Here is a 15,742-nt window from a genome sequence, read left to right as displayed (position 1 = left end):
ATATAGATGTTCTACGACTCGACTGGCTGTACAGCATCCAATCTGAACACTACTAAACATATTTACGAAAACTGTAATGTTGGGTCAGGAGATATGAACAGCGTCCATTGAACCAATCACAGCCATTCATTGAGCACTGGCTGTGATTGGCCAAGTGTCAAGCAATCACAGCCAGCGCTTCCAGTGGGGGGGATTTTTGAATCCTCGGCCAGTAGATGAAGAAGAAAGAAAAAAAGTGCTGGGACCTAGGGAGAAGCTGCGGCGGCGCCCTGGACAGCGCGGGAGAGGTGATGTATCCTTTTTTTTTTTTTCCCTTTTCTTCAGCTATAGCTTATTTTCGGGGTAGGGCTTGCAATTCAAGACACACACACCCCCCCCCCCCCCGAAAATCCTCACGTGTGATGCTACAAAGTCGCGCTACAAAATCGTGATATTGCCACGAGAAGACGCAGCAATATCGCACGGTGCAGCAATGCGATATCGCTACAATTTTCTCGCAGCGATGCTGTGTCGCCCGTGTGAAGGAGGCCTTACTTAAAATAATGCTTTAAAATGTGAGTGTTTCTCCATGTAAGCTATTTTCTATATTTAGTTTACAAAGTAAGTGATTTTCTACTGGACTCTTCCAACAGGAAGTACAGACGTGAGCCAAAGCTGCACCAAAGGCTGTGAAGCTTGTTCCGAATTTAATGGTTGCCTCAAGTGCTTACCAAAGCTTTTTATCCTTTTGGAAAGAAATGACATACGGCAAATTGGGGTCTGTTTGCAATCCTGCCCTAAAGGATACTACGGTGATCGTAATCGGGAGATTAACAAGTGCATGAGTAAGTTGACCATTACTAAATAGAATATATAACTGTCATTATTAGGCTGAGACAGCTGTCTTATGTATGATGTCCCTGCACAAATGAAAGAAATACTCTTTACGGATTAAGGAATGGTGAGATCAGCATAATACCTCTTTACGCCTGGAATCTAGTATCTATCTTGGATTACTGAGCACCAACAAGTAGTCTCAAAATTCTAGACTTGTGTCCCACTTATCATCAAAATAAATGACACAGGAGCAGTAAGCTTATGTGATGGGGGAAGCACAACCCAGTTTGCCTAAGTCCGCCTGCATACAACCGGGTCGGATCCTGCTGTAAGAATCCTCGCAGCGGGATGCAACCCGTGTCCTGGTATTGACCTTATACTCACCTGTCTGCCGTCTTCTCTCTCTGCACTGTGATGTGCCGGCTGGCGCACTGCCGCACATGCACAGTGCAGAGCCGACGCGTCAGCCGTGACGTTTCTGTGCGGGCCTCTGTGAGGCTCGCACAGAAATAGGACGTGCCGCAATTTGTTTACCGCGTGAGTTTTCAAGCGGTCAAATCACGGCTGTCTGCATAGGATTGCATTATCTAATGCAATCCTATGGCACCGTGCATGGGCGGAAATCCCACCGCGGAATTTCCGCCCATGTGCAGGAGGCCTAAGGAATATAAATAAGTCCGGGTTGTGTGATGGATGCACAGATACAAGACTGATAACAGGTACAGTACTGCATGTGTATAGGAGCTCTGTCTTTTTAAAATTTTTCATTATACCACAAAAAAACATTTATTTGGTGAAAATGGAACACCCCTTTAAACCCTTCCCGCCACAGGACGTAAATGAACGTCCTGGCAGGGGGGGTACTTAACGCAACAGAATGTACATTTACATTCTGTGGATAGCACCAGATCATAAGAGATCTTGCGCTATGCAGCAATGGGAACCGGCTGTCACCGATATCCGGCCTCCCACTGCAATAGTGCAACGCCCGCTGTTAACCCCTTCCCTGCCGCAATCTATGTAGATCACGGCACGTAAAGGGTTCACAGAGGGAGCGCGCTCCCTGCCCATGTGCATAACCTTACATTTATCAGTGTTAAACCTCATTTGCCACTTTTCTGCCGAAGCCCCCAACTTATCCTGATCCTCTGGCAACTGCCTTGCGTCCTCTCTTATTTTAATATATTTACATAGTTTTGTGTCAGCTGCAAATGTTTATATCTTACTGTACAATCCTTCTACCAGGTCATTAATAAATATATGCCAAACCAACCCCTGTTACCCCACTAGTAGCAGTGACCGAATCAAAGTAGGTGCCATTTATATCCACCCTTTGCTTTCTATCATTGAGCCACCCACTTACACACATTCTCACCCAGACCAAGAATTCACATTTTATATACCAACCTGTTATGTGGCACAGGATCAAACACTTTGAAAAAGTCCAGATACATAAGACCCAGTGAATTTCTTAATTCCGGTCTAGAACTTTCCTCCTCATAGAATTACTTAATTCCCTTAAAACCTGGGGGTGTATGGCATCGGGACCCAGCAATTTGTCTATTTTAATCATTTTAAACCAGCTCTGCACTTCTTCCTGGGTTAAGGCCCATTTAGACACAACGATTATCGCTCAAAAGATGTCTTTTGAGCAACTTTTAAGCGATAATCGTTGTGTCATTTACAGCGCAAGATGATTGCTCAAACGTTGAGCGATCACCTAGCGCTGCGAGCGGAGGATGCAGAAGACAAGTGGGGTGTCCCTACTTGTCTTCTGCATCCAGCTGTTTCCCGCTCTGAGCGCCCGGCTCTTATACAGCCGAGCACTTGGAGCGGCGGATGCAGAAGACAAGCGGGGTGTCCCTACTTGTCTTCTGCATCCAGTTGTTCTCTGCTTGGTGTGCCCGGCTGTTATACAGCCGAGCGCTCCAAGCGGGGTATGGAGAACAGAGCTGGACCGCTCTGTTCTTTATACCCAGCCTGTCATCAGGAAGCTGGATACAGCTGAAACAATAGTATCAGCTGTATCCTGCTGTGAATACCTAAAAGACACACTGAAAGACAACGATGAGCGACGGCTTAACGAAAACTGCACAATGTCAGTGCAGTTACACACAACGATTATCGCTCAGAAGACGGCTTTTGAGCAAATTTTGAGCGATAATCATTGTGTCTAAATGGGCCTTTAGACTCATGACATTTAGTGGAGACTTACATTATCTCTCACATCTCATCGGACATTTCATTTTCCTCTGTGAATACACTGGAAAAAAAGGATTTAATAGATTTGCTTTTTCGAATCGCCCTCTACAATTTCTCCTACATTATTTATTAAAAGGTCAACTTTTAGTATTAATCTTTTTACTATTTAAATAGTTGAAGAACAGTTTGGGGTTAGTTTTACTCTCTTTGGCAATAAGTCTCTGTGTCCCCAGCTGTGCTTTTATCTGATTTTTACATAATTTATGTTTTTCCTTATAGGTTTTCAGTGCTTCTTTGCTTGTTTTAGTAGATTAAACACTTTCTTGTGGTCATGCGAAAAAAACACGTGAATATCCGCTCGTCTGACTGAGCCCTCATCTATTTGCTTCAGTAGATTTTCAGTAGCTTCTGTTATATTTTGTGGTTTAACCCCTTAGTGACAGCCCTATCGTAAAACTACGTCCTGCTGTTGCAGGACGTGTATGGAGGGAGGTAGCGGTGCTATCTCCCTCCATACAGCGCAGGCATCAGCTGTTTATTACAGCTGACACCCGCGGGCAATAGCTGCGTTTGGCCAATCGCGGCTATTAACCCTTTAAATGCCGCTGTCAATTCTGACAGCGGCATTTAAATCCCCCGAACGCTGTTCGGGGCTCCCGAACGGCCCCCCCGCGGTGAGATCGGGGGAGCCGTGCAGGTGTCATGGCAGCCGGGGGCCTAATGAATGGCCCCAGGGCTGCATTAGCAGACTGCCTATCAAGCCATCCACACAGGGTGGCTTGAAAGACTGCCTGTAAAAAAGCAGTATGACGTAATGCTATAGCATTACATCATACTGCAGGAGCGATCAAAGCATCGCATGTTAAAGTCCCCCAGGGGGACTTCAAAGTAATGTAAAAAAAATAATCAATAAAGTTTTTTTAATTGTTAAAAAAAAAAAATTATAAAAGTTTAAATCACCCCCCTTTTGCCATATCCATTATTAAAAAATCAAAATCATAAAATAAAAATATGTATTTGATATCGCCGCGTCCGTAAAAGTCCGATCTATCAAAGTAGTGCATTATTTTTCCCACACAGTGAACGTCGTCTGAAAAAAAAAATAAAGAACGCCAGAAATACACTTTTTTAGTTACCCTGTCTCCCAGAAAAAACGCAATAAAAAGCGATCAAAAAGTCGTATGTATTCCAAATTGATACTATCGGAAACTTCAGGACATCTCGCAAAAAATGAGCCCTTGCTCAACTACATCGACGAAAAAATAAAGAAGGTATTGCGCGCACAAAATGACCGCAGAAAATAATTTAAAAAAATTAAATATCTTAAAAAAATAAATAAAAGTACTACAGCAAAAAAAATACTACACAAGTTTGGTATCGTAGCAATCGTACTGACCCATAGAATAAAAATATCAGGTCGTTTTTGTTGCAATTTGTGTGCTGTAGAAACAGGACGCACCGAAAGATGGTGGAATGTCGTTTTTTTTCCATTTCTCTCCGCTAAGAATTTTTTAAAAGTTTTTCAGTAAATTATATGGTACAATAAATAGTGCCATTGAAAAATACAACTCATCCCGTAAAAAACAAGCCCACATACAGCGACGTTGATGGATAAATTAAGGAGCTACGATTTTTTAAAAGGGAGTAGGAAAAAACAAAAATGGAAAAAAGCAAAAAAGCTCCGTCACTAAGGGGTTAAAGAAAACCCCTGTGAGGATTTTATTGTTGTTTTTCCCTCCATACATTTCCACCCATAAAGACTCCACATGTTCATCTGCCTCACTTATATCTTCAAGTAAAGCGGGCTTTAAACAGGATTTTTCATAAAGACAAACCCCTCCCTCTTTCTGTTTTTCACGATCCCATCTGAACAGACTATAACCTTGTAAGTTAACTGCTCAGTCACAGCTTTCATCCAATCAGGTCTCTGTTATTCCCACTATGTCATGGTTTTCCTCAGACATTATTACTTCTAGTTTGTCCACTTTATGGGTCAGACTTCTAGCATTAGTCACTATACAGTTTAGAAGGTTTTGGTTATTTCTTATATTACGTGTATACCTACTAACTATTCTGCCAGTTCTAAGTATACTAACCCCTTCTCCTGCTCCACCCTCATTTCCATTACTTAGTCCCAGGTCACTGTCTACACTGTCTTTTCCTCTATGGCCACCTGCAGACGGGCGGAAATTCTGCGTCGGGATTTCCCGTGGAATTTCCGTCTGTGGAAGCTGCCATAGGCCGTGATTTGGCCGCGTGAAATCTCGCGCGGCAAACAAATTGCGGCGTGCTCTATTTCTCACTCCCCGGGCACCGGCTCCGGTCTGCGCATGCACATAAAAGAGCCGGAGCCGCGGAAGGAGTTGAGTATCACGCTGCTCTCCGCAGACGCTCGGGTCGGGTCCCGCTGCGAGAATTCTCGCAGTCGGATCCGACCCGGCCGTCTGCAGGCGCCTATCTCTCTGGTTGCCTACCCCCCACCCAGTCCCTATTTTAAACACTCCTTCAACCGTTTAGTATAGATATAACAAAACATCTACAGATGCCATATACAATATGTGATTTGGATTATTATTCATCGACTGTAATTCTTTTTCTATTCTTTTGTCTAGGATGTAAAATGACTAACTGTGAGGATTGCTTCAGCAAGACATTTTGTACAAAGTGTAATGATGGTTTCTATTTACATAAAGGAGTATGTTACATCATCTGTCCAGATGGATATACTGCAGCAAATGGCACAAATGAATGCAGCTCCGGTAAGTCTAATATGCATTTGGCACATACCTTTGAAGGATTTCGCTGAATGTATAGAGCAGTGATTCCCAACCACGGAGCAGTAGGAAACAGCCAGACTGGCAATCACTCAGCTGACATTAAATGGGATTTCCAGGCAGCACCCGCTGGAATACACCGGTGTCATAGCGGAATGATTGTGTAGTGGCTGGGGCTCGTAATTGTAGGCGCAGCTCTCATTAAAGTCAATGGGACCCCAGCCTACAATTACAAACAGAGCTCCTACTGATTTCAGTGAGAGCTTCGACTGTAATTACAAGCACCAGCCTCTACACAGGGGTCATAGCAGTTTTTCCGCTTTGACCCTAGCGCTGCCTGGGTCCACACGGGGCTGATTTACTAAGGAATTTCTGTGTGGAACCTCTGCAATGAAATTCTGCAGCATTTATAGGAGCAGCAAAATGGATGAAATTTTAAAAATCTTGTCCACAAGATGCAGCAAAAATCCACACAAAATCCATGTGGAAATTGACATGTGGTGCAGAAGTTAATTCTGCAGCATGTCAATTTTATTGCCGTTTCCACTGTGGAATTCACTCTTCTCAATGATTGGGTGAAATCCACAAAAAATGCATATAGCTGGAATGCAGTGAATTTTCCACAGCAGGAAATTCTACTGCAAAATCTGCAGCATTTCCACAAATAAACAGAGTAAAAATTAGCATCATCGGTGTGGATTTTTACTCAAAATTAGTTGCGCTACTGCAACTGATTTCAAAAGATATTGTTCCCTTTCACCTTCAAAGTCTTTGCGCTTTTGCCACCTCCTTCACCTGGCGGCCCCTAGTGAGCAAAGCACCATTGGTCAGGTAATGCAGAAGCTATGCCCCTGACCAGACCCCCTTTTTGGTAGGGGTGCTCTATGATAAGACTCTTTTCCTAGGGATGCCCCAAAGCTAAAAAAAAGTTGGTAAACACTGCCTAAGGCCTTAGTCAGACGGGCGTTTTTTCACGCGATTTGCGGATCGCATGACGGATGCGCATCCGCAAATCGCGTGAACGGTGCGCGCAAGTCGCCCGCAAATCGCCCGAAAATCTGCTCCTAGCCGCGTTTCATTAGAAACGGGCCGGAGCTGTCCAGCGCATTGCATTCAATGGAGACGGCAATAGAGCCGGCTCCATTTAAAGCAATGCGCTGCGGGCGAGCCCGGGATGAATTGTCGGGAAGGGCTTAGATATATAAGCCCTTCCCTGCAATTCATCCTAAAATGTGTAAAAATAAAAAATATATATATACTCACCTTCTCCCGGCAGCCGGAGCTCCGCACGGCCGTCCTGCAGTGGGTGTGAGTCAGACCTGCCCCCTGATTGGCTCAGCGCTGAGCCAATCAGAGGCATGTCTCACTCACACCCATTCATGAATTCATGAATGGATGTGAGTCAGACCTGCCCCTGATTGGCTCAGCGCTGAGAGGCAGCAGTCACTCACCCATTCATGAATTCATGAATGGGTGTGTGAGTGAAACCTGCCTCTGATTGGTCAGGGCTGTGACCAATCAGAGGCAGATCATTCAGCAGGCGGGGATTTTAAAGCCCCGCCGGCTGATTAGTGCCGAGAAGCAGTTCAGGAGAACTGACAGCGGCTGCGGCTGGACTCCGGCTGCAGCGGAAAGGTGAGTATACAATTTTTTTTTATTTTAACACATTTTAGGATGAATTGCAGGGAAGGGCTTATATATTTAAGCCCTTCCCGACAATTCACCCCGCGCACGCCGGCAGCCCATTGCTTTCAATGGAGCGGCTGTATTGCCGGCTCCATTGAATTCAATGGGCAAACATCGTTCTTCTCTGTCACAGTTGTTACAGCTGTGGCAGAGAAGAATGATTTGTCTTCTATATGTTCTCAATGGGGTCGGCGCTGCTGCCGCCGGCCCCATTGAGCGCATATAGAGAAGAGAACAGGAATCGCAGATTGCAGATAGGTGCGATCTGTGATTTCTGTTCTATAATTTATCGGACGAGCGCATAAAAAGCGCTCATGTGTCCGGTACCATTGCAAAGCAATGGTTTTATAAAATCGCCGGACGCATGCGCAAATCGCGGCTAAAAACGCCCGTCTGACTAAGGCCTTAGAGGTATGAAACTGCCATTTTCTAGTATTCAATTGTATTGAAAAGAATACTAAAGTGCACTTTTCAATAGAACTGAAACAAAAGGCTATGCAAAAAGCAGTGCCTAAACATTGTGTGATGTTAGCTTAACACCTCACAGTTATTAGAAATTGGTTTAATACAGTTATGTTGGACAAAGACAACCAAGATTTGCAAATATTCTATCCCTTTGTCATTTTATCATTAGTTTATTTGTTCAGCTATTCTACATTTGATCATGTCTTCGCGCCCTACATACACTATATGTCGCAGAGCTATTTTTACATTATAAGTAAAAGACATTTTTTTCTTCATTATGATCTAATAGCATCCAACAGTTCTTTTTTTACTGATGTACTCATTCTTTACAGATATGATTGCATAATATGCTAATTAAGTGCTATTTATTGTCTTTCAGCACAATGTGAAATGAGTGAATGGGGATCATGGGGTCCATGTACTCCTAAACGGAAAAAATGTGGAAGAAAAAATGGATTTGAAAAGAGAAGTAGGAAGGTTCTCAAGGCACCACCATTGGGGCTTGAGTCTCTCTGCCCGCCTACTACAGAGAAGAGGAAATGCACAACACCCACAAGCCCATGCCCTAAAGGTAGGTGTTCAAGTGCTTGGCCTTGCCTCAACTAAGACCCTTTTTACATGGTCCGATTATCATGCAAACTGAGCAGTTTGCACAATATTTGTGAAAAATACATGCATGCAGTGAAAGAGCAATCAGTGATAAATTGCTGATTGGATCTTTCTGTTACGTCCGTGTAGGCCATGAGAACAACGGCCTACATGAACACAACAAATTGTATAACAGGAAAGAAGCAAGGGGAATTGGGACGTGCATACACAGCCGAACACCAACAACAAACAAGCATAAACCAGACATGCACACAACAACCCGCAGGAAAAATAGGGACAGCCAACCCAACACCACACTGGACGGCTTCATACTTTCCAATATACTAAACAACTAGACAAAGTAGGTAAAAGTATTGATTTGTATTTTTTCTGAAACATGTAAGCTCATACGCCCACATCAAGGGTCCTTATTGTCTTGCAACATAGTACACACTGAACAGGACCTTGTTCACACTAAGCCTGGTCCACACCATCAGACAGAAGGTAACCCCATTCAGAACCTCATACATGCATAGATAAACAGGAGCTAGTTCAAGTGTCCACACACTGAGAAAGGAGAAAAAGCATCAGACACCAATCTGACGTAAAAGGAACATGTCAGATATCACCCACCTGACAACATACAGGACATCAGATGTCTGGAGGCCGCACCTGATGAAAGGGAAAGGAACTCAAACAAACAGCATGCATAACACAAACCACCAACTACTGAGAGGGAAAGGAATAATAAATAAATGGCCAGCACCCTCTACTAAAAGGGTCTGGAGCATATCTGCACAGACCGGTGGTAATTGGCTGGCTGGGGCAATTTACACACCCAGCCAGCTCAATCATCCTACACCTGTGGAACTGTGCTGCTGGTAATCTATAGAACTATAGGTTCCAGGAGCAACGCGTAACAATTTCATGTACACCATAAAATCATTGTTGGTCTGCTACAGTATCTGCCTTTGCAATGAAGCAGTCATTCATCTATGAACGACTACCTCTTTACTGAATGGAGGTGTGTGGGCTGCAACGATCTCCAGCCCACTCCTCCTCTATTCAGTAAGTAATTATTGCTTCAGTGTGAAAGCACAGGAGCAATTATAGATGGTATGGCTGTCGGGCACTTAAGACAGTTGTCCCATGTAAGAGAGGCTTTAGGGCAATAAAGGGGTTGTCTAGCCATATGAAATGTTTTTGAAACAGCTTGGAACTTTATACAATAAAAAAAGAAAACTCTATAAAAAGAACTAATACTTTAACAATCCACGTGATGACGTCCCGCGATACTACGCAGACGCCGCAAGTTGTGTCCCTATGGGATGCACCACGGCAATACGTGATGACACAATAACGTGACATGAAGTCAGCCAGTAGGCATTTCCATGTGCCCGGTATACCGGGGGTTGCAGGCGATAATCAGAGGGTAAGAGCTTGGGCCTGTATTTATAAGTAGATAGGATGTTTGCCCTGCACCTGCCCTAGGAGGAATATCTGCCTTGATCTTCAAAAGTGCATTTACATTTAGACATTTAGTACCATTGCTATAACTTCCTCCATCGTCACCCCTTTTTGTGGGTGGGCCTTTGTGCTGACATCTCTTACAGTGATAGGCCTGTTTCCACACCCCTATGAGGCGGTTGCACTCTTTTGCTATAAAAGAACAGACGCAAAACTACCTGGTTATTCATCCCCGGTCTACCATCAAGGCTGGGGATGCTGTTTGTTATTTTCGCTTTGAACAGGGGCTGATTCTGGGTTGGGGGCTATTTCTCTCCTGCACCTTAAGCCTATTTCTAATGGGCCTGGCCATTGCGTCATCCCCCTGCTGTTATTTGAATCTCTCAGATTTTTCTGAGATTCACTCAGTACTTTTTTGAGAGGTTCTAGTTAAGTGGTTCCTGATGCGTCTGTATCACTACAGCTGAAATGCGTTGAACCGACCAACCGAACCATTTACTACTTAGATAAGAGTTCTGCATTCTAAGTGATAGATTTTTCATATGGCATAAATTAATTATTTCCCCATCGCATCTTCTTTGGGATATATAATAGCTATTTAGCCAATAATTTATGCTGATACTCGCGTACAAGCGTAGCACTTTTTAATGCTTGTGTCCTCGTGTTTTTTGTGTTTGCTCGTTCCCCATAGCCGTGGGCTGGTTTTATTTTACTTTATCTATTAAAAGTTATATTTTAGAAAGTGAATAGACACTCAGTGAACCCCCTTTCTGACCTGAAGTCTCCTGCTACAGTGATTTCTTCTGTGGGTCATTCACATTGTATTTATTTTTTTAAATTTCATACTTAATCCACTGTAGTCCAGGGCAAAACTATCCCCTGTAGTGACATCAGTCACTAACAGAGCTAATGTGGGTCTGCTAGGAGAGGGTCACATGATTGCTGGTTCACACAATGGAAGTAATACTTCCACTTTCACTCTTTACTACATAGCGTTCATTGAGTGCTGTGTGGCCGGGGATGGAGAAGGCAGAAGCGGTTAAAAAACGATTCTCCATTCTCCTCCAGGGCCCTCGACAGTGTCGGTGGTTGATTGCAGGAACTGAGGTTTTAATCATGTGCCGTATTTTTGCTATTGGCCAAGATTAAAGCCTAGGACCAAGCGTCATATATTTACCATGCTAGGTCCTTAAGGGGTTAAAAAAAGCAGATCAACTTCTCCACACCTGTGCCTTTTATGGTTGTTTGATATGCTATTTCATGTCAAACTAAGGAGCCAACAGTCCTCAGAAAATGGTCTAAATCAGCCACTTTGTCCATCTGAAAACTCTTGTGTATGGCCAACAATAGGGCTTAAGGGTACTATTGGCCAAAAAATTGCTCAAACAAGCAATTTGCAGTGATAGTCATACTGTGTAAAAATGGGACTCAACAGGGTACTGAGAAAGAAATTGCTCATTAGTCACTAGTCACTTTGTTACAGCTCACTGAAAAGAAGCACTAATGAGCAAACTCTTGCTTAGTGCAAACGGGCAGTCAGTCATCTACTGCCTGTTCACTGTGAATGGAGGGGGGCGGACAGAAGAGATCTCCGGCATGCTGTTCCTCCATTCATTGAACGACTATCTCTCCTGTATGAAAGCATAGGTGCGATAGTTTTCCCATGTAAACGTACTCTTAATGTCTAAGTAAATCTAAACAAAATATTGAATAATATAGACACAAATAATTTCCACCTTCCCCTCATCTTAATTTCTTCTATTTGCTTCTCTTTAAGAAGCACCAGCCAACTACTGATGGCCATAGTTATTAGAAAGAAAACCTTTGTTCTCAGACTGAGATGTGATTCCTCCATTAAATGCATACTCGAATGTGTTTCTATATACACAAGTGAAAGTTGTCTACTTACCCTAACGTTTAAGAGTCCCTTTTTGTTGATTTTAAGGCAAGGAAAAGAGATTTAGTCACAGATCTAGTTCTAAAACAGATTATTTGTGTTCAGATGAGAACTATTAGTTGCTGCAGATGTTTTTCCCATTTTCAAGTGTTTCCAGTAAAAACATATTAGTGTAACCCAATGAAAATAAAATAAAGCCTTCTTGTTCTAACGTTGACTAATGTTTTCAGATTATGTAGAACAGCAGATAACCACTTAAACTCACGAATCCTCCAGACCACCAAATCCGCAGAGTAATAAAGTCTCCTGACTGGCTGCCAGTTACGATGTACCAAGTAAAGTCAGACATGACTATAAAGAAGGCTTCACCTGGAACACATAGTAGACTGCCAATAAACTGCAACAACTGTGGGTGATGATAAAAGGGTGGTGTGTGCAGCTGCCTGCCCTTCGAGCATGGGGTGCCACAGGCGTCTTAGTGGCGGAGCTTACAGAAGTGGACTTCTGTTTACCATACCTTAGCGCTCCAGGAATTTCTCTGGAGTGAACTTCTAGACTCTGGTTTAGTCTGATAACGTATCATTTGTTAAAAGGGCATTAATTAAAAGGGGCCAGCTTACATTCTTCCTGTATAAACTTGGCTGGACCCCCGGATGTTATCTCCAAAACAAAACCTCAAGCGTTAGAGCTGCAAAACATCAACACAGGGAGAAAAATTGCAGAAACAAATCTATCTTCAATACGTCTGCTACTTCTCAACACCCACGGACTGTGAAGAATTTCACACAGCTGTGTTCATAACATCAGTCTGAACACAGGCACACTGATATTAAAGGGGTTTTACCAGAATAACAAGTTATTCCCTACCCACAGGATAGGAGATAACCTGCTGAGAACCCAACTGATCTCGAAATTGGGACTCCTGTGTCCCGTTCTGCTGTCACTGTGGGGTTGGCTCTTTCCCAGCAGTGTTGTCACTCTAAAAGGAGCATGAACGGTCAACGCTCCATTCACTTTCAGTGGGACTGCCAAGATACCCGGCAGTCAGGTATTTCCGTCACTCCCATTAAAATGAATTGGGCGCTGACTGTGCATGCTCGGCCAGCGCTCCATTTAGGGTGACGACACTGCTGGGGAAGATATTGGTTGCGTAGTTCAGTTGTGAACACAATATTTCCTTAATGTTATTAAACTTTATTGTTGGATCTTCATCACTCACTCTCACTTCTTAGTATCCAAGTAGCTTTGCCTGTGGGTCCACCCATGTTAAAACTGACTTTCATGGAAAGTTGCTGTGCTCACAGTTTTGCTCATGTTGCAAAGTTTATTTACATACCGCAATATTTTTTTCCCATCTAGGGTAAAACTTTAAGTTTAGAGTTTACTTGTGAGCACACCACGTAAAAATGGCACAAATCCATACCTTCCATGTTTGCTTTACACTTTGTTAATACTGGTCATTGCTTTACTGGGAATGGAATATTTGAAGGGAAAATCAGTATTCTTGCTATGAAGACCTTTTCTCTGGTGCCGAAAACAATTGGTGCTATAAGGTTATTTTGCAGACTATTAACTTGTAAACAGGTGGCATTGTATAATTTGAGTGGGTTTATGTTTCTTAATAAAATTATTGGTGCTTGAATTTGGTCTTGATTAGAGGCAAGCAGATTGTCTGCTTTCCTCAGAATAATATGGCATACGCTATTGCTAGAGACGATTTTACCTCTCCGTATAAAGCCGGGCTCACACAAGCATAATTTCATTACGTATTACACGAGTAATGTACGCTCGCATAATACACCGTGAATGGAGTCAATGAAAGTACATTCATTTTCATTGCTCCATTCATACTTGCGCATATTTTTCACGCAAATTAAGTGAAAAATAAAGTAAAAAAGGAATGCAGCGCGTTCTATTTTACCGCTTTTTACGAACGTACAGGCTTTTTGTTTTAACAGGTGAGCTCGAAATTAAGGGCATACGCAATTCAATTGCATATGTATGGCTTTTTTACCCATGTTGCTAGGAATCATTAGAAAAAGTAAAAAATAGAAGAAACCAGGAAGCCAATGCATGGCAGTGTGTGTATAATTTACTGTTCATGCGCAGGCAAAAACGCGACAATACACAGGGATACACATTTCTCAATGCCGGTAAAGCACTGCGATTTTTACGCAGCGTTTTACCGTATGGTCTTGTGAGCCCGGGCTACGAGTCTTCTTAGCTTTCAGAGGCATGACTTTCTCTCTCAGCACTGAGGTGTATTACCCTTCCTAAGGAAGACTCTTCAACTTGCTGGGAGGCATGTTTTTCTCTAACAGCACCAAAAGGCCCTTTTACGCGGAATGATTATTGTTAAAAAAATTGTTCAATGATCGAGCGATGAAGAATAAATCATTCACTTTTCGTGCATTGTTCATTTTATGCAGCCATGTCTGAATTTATCTAAAGATAGCTTGTCCTCATCTGTGAAGAAGATTTAGTTGTTCTCTGGGACGCGTGCCGAATCGCATCTTGTGAAACATGGTCTCCCTTTGCCAGCTACTTTTGTTCTGTCCATGTGAGTGCATCCTTCGGGTGGCCAATATATTTTGACTCAAAAGGAAGAATTTTCTATGACAAGGCATTATCAGGAAAAACAAAGAAAAAGAGGTCAAAAACACAAGAAATAAAAAAGGCAAATAATGAGCTAAATTATTCCCACAGTATGAAAAGTAAACTTTGTCACTGAATTAACCCTTTCCAATCCACTGTCTGACGTCTAAAGACATTCTGATTGAAGGCTGTACAGCTCTGATGTCGGAAGACGTCCGGCAGGGTATTCTTACTGTAGATTACTGGCCACTCTGTTGTCAGAGGCCTCTCCAGCATGTCACATACCGCAGTACTGGCTCAAGCCAGCAGATGGCACCATTGTATAATGGCAGAAAGAGAAAGCCCCCTAGGAAAACCCTGAATCCAAAATTGGATTGCAAAGGGTTAACATAACTAGATTGACCTGATGGTTGCTGCGTGAACATAAAATGTTTTGAAAAATAGTTGCAGAGGTTTTAAGAACTGTCGAGCCACGGATTCAGCTGGAACTGTTCCCCCGTCTACGGGTTGGTCTTCCACCTTTTGGGGACATGGCAACAGTCAAACTGGTAAGCACTTGATATGAACATCGCTCAGCAATGATTGACTCTCACTAGTGGTGATGTTGGCTGAAGCACAATGGGGCCGCTAGACTTAAAATAGGAACTTTGACTTGGCCTGACAGTCACTCAATGTAGAAAACGCAAATGTTATAATTTTACGGTGGTGGTGAGGATGTCACAAATCTAATGACACCAAAATCATCCAGCAAAGGTCACGCAAAGGGGTCACAGTGTGGTGGAAGAAAAACCTGTAGACTTTTTTTTAGATAAGATGAGCACCATTTATTAAAACTGTCTAAATAAAAAAGTGTCTTGTTGCCCCTAGCAGCCAATCATAGTTGCTATGAGCAACAAATACACTTTTTCTGTTAAACTGAAAGGACAGAAAAAGTGCTCCATTGTGCAGTATGTTAGGGAGGAAGGAGGCTAATTTAATTAAGGTTCCAATCTGGGTGAGTTGATGGCCCAACTCACTAATGCACCTGCAGCTGAAGAAAAGAAGGATGACCATGACTCGTTTTATTAGGGTGCAATGTGTTTTGGCATTGGAGCGATTTTCTTTCATTGGATACACGAATGCCAATTACACAAAGGATGTTTTTACTGGACAACATCTCTTTCCTTTTAACAAGTCATTTTTTGAATTTTAGGGATCTCTTTTTCAACAAATAAAAGGATGTACCATGGGGATGCGGTTCACATCCACCTTT

General features: G+C 42.9%; 1 protein-coding gene across 2 annotated transcripts in view; it reads left to right on the top strand.

Moving 5' to 3' along the window:
* RSPO1 (R-spondin 1) overlaps nucleotides 1-15,742 on the top strand; it is a 182,552-nt gene that overhangs the window by 147,023 nt on the left and 19,787 nt on the right. For both annotated transcript variants that reach the window (XM_066574856.1, XM_066574862.1), the window contains exons 3-5: nucleotides 633-824; nucleotides 5,631-5,777; nucleotides 8,323-8,514. In XM_066574856.1, coding sequence (XP_066430953.1) covers nucleotides 633-824; nucleotides 5,631-5,777; nucleotides 8,323-8,514 — 531 coding nt within the window. The remainder of the gene's footprint in view (nucleotides 1-632; nucleotides 825-5,630; nucleotides 5,778-8,322; nucleotides 8,515-15,742) is intronic.

Source organism: Eleutherodactylus coqui, chromosome 1, assembly GCF_035609145.1.
Source record: "Eleutherodactylus coqui strain aEleCoq1 chromosome 1, aEleCoq1.hap1, whole genome shotgun sequence".
NCBI classification, from domain to species: domain Eukaryota; kingdom Metazoa; phylum Chordata; class Amphibia; order Anura; family Eleutherodactylidae; genus Eleutherodactylus; species Eleutherodactylus coqui.
This window is presented reverse-complemented; position numbering and strand designations above follow the sequence as displayed.